Source organism: Gekko japonicus, unplaced genomic scaffold, assembly GCF_001447785.1.
Source record: "Gekko japonicus isolate JY-2015 unplaced genomic scaffold, Gekko_japonicus_V1.1 scaffold72, whole genome shotgun sequence".
NCBI lineage: Eukaryota > Metazoa > Chordata > Lepidosauria > Squamata > Gekkonidae > Gekko > Gekko japonicus.
Window position 1 is genome coordinate 408,816 of NW_015168046.1, and position 11,226 is coordinate 420,041.

The 11,226-nt window shown below is 41.0% G+C and overlaps 1 protein-coding gene across 1 annotated transcript in view; it reads right to left on the bottom strand.

Annotated features, from left to right (window-relative positions):
• Positions 1–226: 226 nt before the first annotated feature.
• CXADR (coxsackie virus and adenovirus receptor) overlaps positions 227–11,226 on the bottom strand; it is a 49,517-nt gene continuing 38,517 nt past the window's right edge. The window contains exons 2-7 of the mRNA XM_015414277.1: positions 7,321–7,481; positions 6,341–6,539; positions 3,996–4,151; positions 2,480–2,602; positions 2,023–2,161; positions 227–512 (exon numbers count right to left, since the gene is read on the bottom strand). Of these exons, the coding sequence (XP_015269763.1) occupies positions 245–512; positions 2,023–2,161; positions 2,480–2,602; positions 3,996–4,151; positions 6,341–6,539; positions 7,321–7,481 (1,046 nt within the window). The 3' untranslated portion in view covers positions 227–244. The remainder of the gene's footprint in view (positions 513–2,022; positions 2,162–2,479; positions 2,603–3,995; positions 4,152–6,340; positions 6,540–7,320; positions 7,482–11,226) is intronic.

The window sequence follows — 11,226 nt, forward strand, 5'->3', positions numbered from 1 at the left end:
CTCTAAGCATTTAGTAAGCAACCCACTTGGAATTTATTGTCACTGTTTCATGCTTAGTCACATATGTCAAATCCTTCTCAAAAAGTTTCAGGTTTTAGTGCACATGGTCAGAATACAATACAAAGCTGGTGAACCAAGCACACTTGTTGATGCTCAAAGATCAATTCTATGGTTAAAGGTGTAGAACTGGAACAAGTTAATCACTGCTTGAACTGAACTGCTGAGGGTCTAAATTAATGCCATACTATACAATTGAGCCATCTTTGCTTTGCGCTGGAATCATCACAGGAATAGCTCCCATTCTACTTAGATTAGGTGCTGCTACCTTTGGTGGTTGAAAGTTTGGTGTTTGAACAGGAGGACGTTCAAACTCTTCACTTGGAACTTTGTTGTACTGTGTCTTGGCATACCCATCCATATTGGAAGGAGACATTGAACCCAGAGAAGAACGATTGCTTCCTATGTAACTACGAGCTGTTGAAGCACGACTCTTTGGAGGAGGAACATCCTCTCTGGGGGGAAAAAAAGCAGGTTTGCAAGTTTACTAGTTAAATAAAACCCCAGCTTAGAGCCTTTCCACATATAAACCCCCCCCTAGATGTTATTCTTAGGGCCATGTTGATACAAACTTCAATCCATCACGAGCGACAGTATACTGTCTCACAAAACTGGAGATGTACATTTTGCTGAGGAGGGGAAAGTAATTTGTACCACTCCCTTTTTTTCAAGGAGAGATGTGCACTGCCACTCTGGAGAAGATTAAAATAGATTTTTTTTTTAAAAAAAAGGACACAACCAAAAGGCCCACAAAGTGTCAGGGAATTTCTGCTGAGTGGTAGCATGCTGGCATTGTTTCTATTTGTCTGTTTTTAAATACATAATGTTTTTAGTGTCACAAATAACTGCTGTGGGTACAGAGGAAGAAAGGCATGTTCCCAAATATTACTAGTAATGATTTCAGGTACTATTCAATAGGTGTCTGTGGTATGTAGCTACATTCCACACTCCATTATCCAAAACAGCAAGAGAAGAACTCTATCTCCCAGCAGCAAAATATTGCTATTTGATTGCTAGAAAATATTTTCACAAATGTGCCAATTCCTTTAAGGAAGGTGTTTGATCTCTGAACAAATGATAAAACATACAAAGCACTATTCAAAAGTATCTGACCAATACAAAGACACTATTAAAGGTAAAGTTTTCCCTTGCTTGAATGCCAGTTGAATCCGACTCTAAAGGGTAGTGCTCATCTCCGTTTCCAAGCCAAAGAGCCAGCGCTGTCAGAAGACATTTCCGTGGTCATGTGGTCAGCATGACTAAACACCGAGGCACACGGAACGCTGTTACCTTTCCACCAAAGCGGTACCTGTTTATCTACTTGCAATTTCTTGCTTTCAAACTGCTAGGTTGGCAGGAGCTGGGGCCAGAGACAGGAGCTCACTCTGTCACATGGCACCTGGGTCTCGAACTGCCGAACTACAGACCTTTCAGTCTGCAGCTCAGTGTCACCTCTGAGCCACTGCGGTCACTGAGCCACTCCTAAATGTGCAGGACGAGGAATTAAAAATGTTTGACAACACCTGTATGCTTCGAGGCAGTTCATCGCTACATACTAGATAAAATTATTCCATATTTACAGAACTCTCTCTCAAGGACAGCTTGCTAGATTTCAGTTTTAAAACATTCCTAGATACTAGCTTTTGCTTAGAAAGGGTTTTACTGGTCAAGATCCCCGCTGTCAAGTACTACAAACATGTCAGAACTACTTTATTTCTACATAGCAGTAACTTTAGATTAAGCAGTTTCCTTAACCTTATAAAGTATCAATAAATATTTCAAGCTATACTGAAGGAATTTTTTTATAAGCAACTTTGAACTTTCACACACATCCCTGCAGTGAATATAGAGAAAAATAAAACTGTGAACAGATCCCAAAATAGCCAACTCGTACATGTCTAGACTTTTTTTGAAGGGTCATTTGAAATTATAAGGTCATGTCCTTAGGTACTCAGAATGACATACCTGATATCATGATGTACTTCTTTTTCATATTTCTTTTCTCTTTGTTTCTTGAGGCAACAGAAGATGAAAAAAGCCAGTAACAAGAGACCCAGCAAAGTGCCTATGATTGCTCCAGCAATTCTACCAGCTCTATTTATAGCTAGAAACAGATAAGGCAGACACTACTTGGACATGTTTTATTTTTCTTCATATACTTAAAATAAATACATGCACTAAGTTTAAACTTCAAAAGATTCATAAACTTTTCATGCACTTGGTTTAAACTTCAAAAGATACATGAACTTTTCATATATCATGAAAACTTCTTATGTAACTTAATGATCTATGGAAAACAAATAGCATTCTACATTTGCATCAAGGTGTACAAGGTGGCAAAAGGAATTTTACAGTTTAATGGTAAATTCTTTGTTACAATTTGAGCACTGTTATTGCTTCTTCATCATCTTCTAATACTTACGAGGGGTCACGTTCAACTCAAGAGAACATTCATCTGCACCAACTCTGTTTGAAGCTGTACATATGTACGTGCCAGAATAAATCTGAGAGGCATTCTTCACCAAAAGATCACCTGTATCTGAATCTATAAGTACATATATAAAAGAGTGGTCAGAAATGTGTGAAAAACACTGCTTTGTAGAATCAACACTTTTTTTAAAAAACCATTTTTTTAAAAAAAAGTGTGTGGGGGGGAATCAAAATCCAGCATCTAAGATAGAACTAAAAAAAAAGAAAAAAGGAGGGGGCGGAAGGCATGCATAAAAGAGAGAGAAAATAGAAGCGTGGCGGCAGATCTACACAATAGATTTCTTTAAAAGGTTTCCAGATACCTAAAAGTAAGTCCATACTCAATTGTCATTTATATGCCATGCATTCAAATAATGATAAAATTCTAAGGTCCTCAACCCACTGATTTATTGGAGGTCGTTGCTTAACTCTCCAGTGTTGTAATACACGGCTTTTAACTGTAAGTAAGGGCATGAAGGGTCCACAGAATCAACAAATTTTTAAAAATGCATGGCCACTGTACATGCTTGTCACTGTATATGCTATTCACACAAAACAAACCTGATAAACCAGAGATTTAACATTAGAAAATTAAAAAGCAGAAAACTCTGAAAATGCAAGTGGAAGTGGCTAATGAAATATCAAGTACAGATCTCTGCCAAATCATTCTTCATTAGGGTTATCTCTATTTCCTTCCGATCAAGAAAAAGTAGGAGGTATCAGAAAAATGTCAGGGATTTTGCTGCTGGAGATACTTGGCAGATTTCTTGGATTAATATAATCGGATTTTAGTCAAAAGGGCTGTTACTACCACCCAAACATTCTATTTATCCTGAGCCTTGATTAATCTATTCTGCGCCTTGATTCTCAGCAAGGTCTATTATCAGTCCCCCCCCTCCCACTACAATTGTCTAAGGCATATTCTGCCACGACCCACCATAAGACTTTGTCAACAGCTGCTCCGTGCCTCAGGAACAGCATTCCAGAACATGTCAGGGGGAGGGGCTCCTACCCTTCTGGCAAGGGTACAAAACAGAGCTATTACAGAAACCTTTGGGTTAACCAGAGTCTGGAATCTGCTGGATGGGGCATAAATTGTTTTAATTTTTAATGCTTCATTTATGTGAATTTTATCAAATTATTTCTATTGTTTTTACACTGTTGTGTTGTTACTGGTCTTAGGTTCTGGGAGAACATTTCTTGGCTCATATCCAAAGCAGACTATTGCTCTAAAAAGCAATGCACCAAATCAAGCCAAAATACAGCAACTGATTTCTATGTCACTGAAATGTACTGAGATGAAGAAACTAGATGGCAGAGATCAGTTCCCCTACATATTCTTAGTTCGGGGAGAAGAAACATTTTGATTCTTCTTCTGCTTCATTACAAATGCCCAGTCTTTGACATCAAATACTGAATAAATATGGTGTAGACATCTGTATTCTTATCAGCTACAAAAGTAAGCATACTTGATATCAAGGTGGCTGGAAGGTCCTCTGTACCAGTGCCTTTCTTCCAATAGTAGGAAATGATGGGAGACCCTTCCAGAGATTTACATTTCAGAGTAAGATCAGTTCCAATCTCCTGAGATCCTTCAACGTAACATTTAGTATTTGTTGGTTTTACTAAGAAAGAAAGTGCATTCTTCTATTAATAAATTCAAAGCTAGGAATTAATTAACTAGCATTTATATTAATCTCAGAAACTGTATGTACACCACAGACTGTTATATAAATTTTTTCCCTTGTCCTGCAAAGTTTCAGTAGTGGCTTATATCAGTTGTTTTGTTAATGTCTTCAAAAAAGATTAAGCTTTCTCCTTCATTAACAATATGAGTGCAACTCCACCATCATTTCTTGGCATTAGAAGTACCACTTATCTAGACCTACTCATCACTCATAAAGCTCATTAAAAATGCTTATCTCCACTCAGGGCTCTTTTTGTAGAAAAAGCCCAGCAGGAACTCATTAGCATAATAGGCCACACCCAACAGCAGAAACTCATTAGCATATTAGGCCACACCCCTGACAGCACAGCTCATTAGCACATTAGGACGCACCCCCATGTTACCAGAAGTGTGGTTATCCAGCCTCACCCACCTTTTGCTTGTTATTCTGTTTACCTTGTTTGTTGTCAAAACCCAGGGCTTTTTTGTAGTAAGACCTCCTTTGCATGTTAGGCCACACACCCATAATGTAGCCAATCTTAATGAGTTTCTGCTGTTGGGTGTGGCCTGTTATGCTAATGAGTTCCTGCTGGGTGTGGCCAACTTGGGAGCCAGCCGGAACTCCGTTCCTGTGCGTTCCTGCCCAAAAATAGCCCTGTCTCCACTGACCAAATTATAAGTCAAGTCTTTATACTAGTAGCACTAGGTACTCCACTATTACAAGAGGTATCTGAAGCAATATTATCAAGTAGCATAGACAGAATTTTTTTACAGAAGGAGGCAGGCATAATCCCAGTAATGTAGCTTTGTCCAAGTTAGGCAAAACTTCATCCAGACTATCAGAATCAACTGTTCAGAATAAAATTGCACCAGGAATGAACAATGCAAGTGAATCATATGACATTATTTGTTTAGATGCAGGATGGTGAAAACCAAGGTGGAGAGTGAAGAGCTATAGGAGGATATCTCTAAACTGGGTGACCAGGTAAACATGTGGCAAATAGGTTCAGCATGGGTAAGTGTATGGGGATGCATGCTGGAACAAAAAACTCCTAATTTTAAATATACAGTGATGAGGCCTGAATTGGCTGAGACCGAGATCGAAAGATCTTGGAAAGCTCAATGAAAATGTTAACCTAGTGTGTGGCAGTGGTGAAAGAGGTAAACTCCATGTTAGGAATTATGAGGAAAAGTGATTGACAATAAAACAGCAATATTGTAATGCCATGGAAAGCTATGGTTTGGCCGCATTTGGCACAGTGCCTGCCTGCAGTTCTGGTCATCATAGCTGTAAAAAGGATATTGCAGAGCTGGAAAAAGCACAAAGGAAGGCAACAAAGATGATTAGGGGGTTGGAGCACTTTTCCTGAGGAAAGGCTGGAACATCAGTCTAGAAAAAAGATGGCTACTCAGAGACATTACAGTTTTATAACATTATGAATGGGGTAGAAAAAGCAGATAGAGGAAGCTTTTCTCTCTCCTTCCATAATATCAGAACTCAACAGCACCTAATGAAATTGCTGGGAAACAGGTTCAGGACAGACAAAAGGAAATACTTATTTATTCATTGAGTATTTAAACTGTGAAGTTCACTACCAGGGGAGGTAGTGATGGCCATGAGCACAGATAACTTCAAAAGGGGGTTAAATAGACCTATGGAAGAGGGGTCCATCAAGAGCTACTAACCATGGTAGCTGAAGATAGCATCCATCTACAGAGGCAGCAGGTCTCTGGATTCCAGTGCTGGGAAGCAGCAGCAGGGGATGACCTCAGACTCTATGCCCCATTTGTCCAGCTGTCTAGGGCAACTAGTTGGCTGAGGTATGAAACAGTATGCTGGACTAGATGGGCCAGTGATCTGATCCAGAAGGCTCATCTTATGTTCTTATGATGCAAATTGATCATTTGAAATTATTTTTAATCCTACAGCTAAGGCCTCTATAGTAAAATTTGAGCTGTACTTTCATCATGAACCCCCACCTATCCAGATATTCATTTACCACCAAGGAAGTCTAGGGCTGCTACACAGCAGCAGGCAATAGCAAATCACTGCTGTTCATCTCTTGTCTTGAAAACCGTTCAGGGTTGCCTTAAATTAGTTGGGACATAAGTCTACCACATTCAAAAGGTTCAACAAAATCATCTTACCAAGTACTGTCAGCTGAATTCTGTGGGTCTGAACACTAGGAGGTTTCTTCACTTTACACTGATATGTACCAGTGTCAGATGCCTTTAAATTCAGGATATCAATAGTACCATCTCCTGAAGCTGGATTTGGATTAACGAACTCTACTCGTCCATCCATTTTATACTTATCATAAATTCTGTCTCCATTGTACATAATGACCTGGGGGGAAAAGATAATTGTTTTTTTCAAGCCAGTCAAATAGTCATCAGTCACCAGTCAAATAGTCACCAGTCAAATAGTCATCAGTTCAGATACAAAGTTTTGCCTAAACGAATATATTCTAAATATTTTCCTCTATACCAGGGGTCCCCAACCTTTTAAAGCCTGTGGGCACCTTTGGAATTTTGACACAGGGTGGTAGGCACAACCACAAAATGGCTGCTGTAGAAGGCAAAACCATCCACAAAACATCAGGCATCAAGGTTATATATAACTCTAATAGTAACTCCTCAACAATTCAGGTAGAAGCTCTGTTTAACAGAATGCCCTTTTATCTACCCATGCACTCAGAAGCCCCATCCATCCACTTTTAAAAGCACTTAATGAGTGCCACAAAAGGTGTTGATGGGAATCATGGTGGGGACCCCTGCTCTATACAGCAGTAGCTATACCCAGACATGACTGAGATGCATAGCTTTAGTCAATGATTTATATTACTATTACAAATATAAATACACATTTATCCTGGAGCTGTCTTTGTGAAAAATTAAAGCATTTTAATTCACAGTTTGACATTATGCCTGCTAACAAGCATATCTATTAACAAGTACTTGTACCTATGAAGAGAGCTTTGACTCTTGAAAGTTTACACTCTGGAAAATCTTTTCAGTCTTTAAGGTGCTACTGGACTTGAATCAAGCATGTCAAAGGGCCTAGATGAAATCATTTAAATCTAAAATGAGACCTATGTGACAGCTAAAAACTTAAAGCTTTTACTCACTGTTTGCTCTTCATTTGGTTGCAGTAATACCCATTCTATGTCTAGTGAGCCTGTATCTTGCGGACCAAAAGTAAATGTACATGGCAATGTGACTTTCTCTCCTTGGGCCTTCGTTATCATGGTTTGGTCCGTTGAAGCTATTGTCACACCTTTACTCAGATCTAACAAGAAGGGTTGTGAAAACAAAAATCATATAATTTATTATGACAATAAAATTACATTACATTACACTAGTCAGTTCCTTGTGTTTCAGTAGATGTCTAAACAAAACATTCTTCTGAAGATGTATATTGCAAACTTCCTGCTTTTATAGGTATTTGCTGGAAAACAAGAAGAAGAGTTTATCTTTTTCCTTTTTCCCAACAAAATTAAATAGTCTAATCAGAAATCCTTATCATAAACCCAAAGTTGCATATATCCTTCAACATGGTAAAGGCCAAGATTATGAATCAACGAAAGCCATTAACTACAAAATATTGCAAGTTTTATCCTACCACTTTGTTCAGGCAATAGCAGCATGCTCCTCCAGTGAAAGGTACCTTGGACTACTGGAAGACACTACCATTAGCTGAAGGGAGTGGCAGAATAAAACACTATAAAAGCCAGTAAAATACCCTAAAGACTAATACTATATCTATATACTAAATCCAACAGAGGGTGTGTTGTGCGGATACTTATTTCCACTAACAGGAAGCTCACTCTCCCCCAACAGCTTTTCCTACATAGTCAGTATACTTCCTGTGTCTGCAGAAAAATCCAAGAAGTAAAAAAATCCCTTCAGGGAGGGTTGAATTCCCCCCAATACCTTTTGAAATGGCCTCTGCAGGGATCTAACTCCAGGCATCAACAGTGAGAGAGAGAGATTAGAACATTGGGGGGGAGGCTTCTAACTGGCTCTGTCAGTAAAAGGGTGGGGGAAGGGCCCTTTCCTGGCTTCTTTTGGCCTCTGAGGAAGGGAGGGAAGGAGCCTTGGGGCCAGGCCTGACAAGGGCTGCCAGGGCCAGCCTGGGGAATCCCTAGAGGTTTTGAGGTGGACTGTAATGAGGGCTGGGTTTGGGGAAGGGAGAGGCCTCACCCTCCAAAGCAGGGGATTCTGGATAAGGTTGCCAGGTCCAGGCTGGGAAACTCCTGGAGATTTGCGGGTGGAGCCTGGGGAGGACGGGGACCTCAGTGGGGTACAATGTCACAGAGTCCACCCTCCAAAGCATCCATTTTCTCCATGCGGTTATCTCTGTAGTCTGGAGATGAGCAGGAATTATAGGGGATCCCCAGGTCCCACCTGGAGGCTGGCATCCCTAGGCAGCACCCTCTGGGTGACTTGATACCACCTGATTTGCATGACTCAAGTAGGCCCAGCTGCTTGCCACTGTTTATCAGCAGCCACCCTATGAAAGCCAGTGTGATGTAACAATTCAGATTAGGGTCTACGAGACCCAGGTTCAGATCCCCATCTTGCGGTGGAAGCTGACTGGGTGATTTTGGACCAGTCACATACTTTCAGCCTAGCCAACCTCACAGGGTTGTTGTGCAGATAAAAAGGAGGAGAGAATAATGTAAGCTGCTTTGGTCCCCACTGTGGAGAAAGACTGTAATTTTCCTAGGTAGAGGCTGTGGGGGAGGGGTGTGGAGATGGAAAGTTGAAGACAGAGAGGCAGATAAAGGTAGGCTGGCTGTTGGGTGGGAAGGAAATTGTGTTGCCAACTCCAGGTTGGGAAATTCCTGGACATTTGAGGGGTGGAGCCTGGGGAGGGTGGGATTTGAGGAGGGGAGAACCTACAGACCAGTATAATGCCATAGACTCCAACCTCCAAACCATACATGGAGGAGAGAGAGAAAGAAAGGGGGGGGCAGAAGGGAGAAAGAGTATGAGAGAGGTAGGGGGAGAGAGGTAGGGGGAGAGAGGAGGAAGCAAAGCCTTGAGGAATAGGATAACCATCCCGCAAGTTTCTTGCGGGTCTCCACTTGTACTGGTATATTATCAGCCGAGAGGACTAAAATCAAGGGCCATTGCGCTGGTGTAATAACGTGCACTGAGTTGTAACAGTGAAAGATTAGGCCATAGACCATCACTCAGGAGACTTTTTATCTATTTAAAAGTCAACACAGAATGAAGTTCAATCAGTACTCAACCTATTTAGGAAAGACAGAAATTGAAAGCTGTTAAAAATATGACAAAGATTCTGTAGGCAGGCAAGACACCTTTTTGATTTATTCAGCTACTGTGACTCCAAATACCTAGGATCTTGCACATGGAATATAGGATTATGTGAGTCCTAAGGAGGAATCTGCCTGCTTGTTTTATTTATCTTTTGATCTATGTATGGCAAGATGTGCACAAGTCTTGCCAAACATCACTATATTGAACTGAAAAGCAAAGGCCACATTTAGAGGTGATAACAAATCTTGCTTTACAATCCACATTTTATCAGAATCTGGTTTAGTATAATATCTATATGTAGGCTGTCTAATAAAGTGTGGGTTGTTGGAAGGTACAGTACTGTGATGTTAAACCATGTTTGTTTTGGCTGGTTAACTGTGGTTGTTCTAAATGTGACTGGCCATGACAGCTGAAATGTTGTTCAACAGCATTACCCCCCTAAGCCTCCTAACATTCAGTGACTGAAGCAGAGCAACAGGAAATCAAGCTCTTCCAGTGACATTCAAATCTCCTTCCTAGTTTTTAGAAGCTCAAATACTTTGGCCACCAAATGAGAAGGGAGCACTCACTGGAAAAGACCCTGATGCTGGGAAAGATTGAAGGTCAAAGAAGACGGGGACGGCAAAGGATGAGATGGTTAGACAGTGTCAGCGATGCAACGAACATGAAATTGAGCCAACTTCGGAGGACGGCGGAAGACAGGAGAGCCTGGCGGGAGATTGTCCATGGGGTCGCGAAGAGTCGGACTCGACTGTGCGACTGAACAACAACAGTTTAGGGCACTGGTTCTCAAAATGAGTGGTATGGACCCCTGGGGGCAGTAGGGTTACCTAGGGGGCGCTTAGAGACAAGACATTGGGGGGGGGGCTGGAGGGGGGCCACTTTAACTGTGTTGTTTCTTTATTTACAACTTCTGCCTCTGCACAGTGCTGAAATCTGATGGAAAATATTGGAATTTTTAGTAAACATGTCACCAGTAATCTGATGGAAAATATTGGAATTTTTAGTAAACATGTCATTACCATGTATGTAGTAAACATGTCAGACCTGTGTACTGCATTATGAGAAACTGTCATCACCAGGTGTGTTTTTGTTTCTGTCCTTTTTCAAGTTTCTGCTGGTTATTTTCCTGTATTCTTGGTTACCAAGCCTACCATTGATTATGAAGTGGGCTTTTTAACTACATAAGTGTTATCTTTGTTGCAGTCTGCTCAATATTAATACTCCTGGGTTATAAGGATTTAAAATCTCTCCATTTTCAAAGAGAGAGAAAAAATAGAAGAAAAAAATTAGGGGAATAGAATGAAAAAACTGGGTAACTGAGGGAAAAATTAGGGTATCTCTCCCTTACATATAAAGCTGTGGTGGGGCCCAACATTCCAAATGCACACCAACAGTGTTTGGAAGCTTGAACTGTCAGTCAGAAGACGCTTGCCATACCACAAGAAAGACAGATCACACCACAAGCAGAATACCACAAGGCAAAAAATGATAGGAAAAGGTGCCAGCCAGTCACCCCATTACTGCCACAGATGGTGTGCAGGTCCCAGGTTCATGTTTTAAAAGCTGCCTGGGGGATTATGGACCATTCACACACTTTCAACCTTAACATACCTCACAGGGTTGTTGTGCGGCTCATACGGGGGAGAGGAGAATGATGTCAGCTGCTTTGGTTCCCACTGCAGGGAAAGACTGCCCTTTCCCTAGGCAGAGGCTGTTGGTGGGGGGATGTAAACCTGAAGACAGGC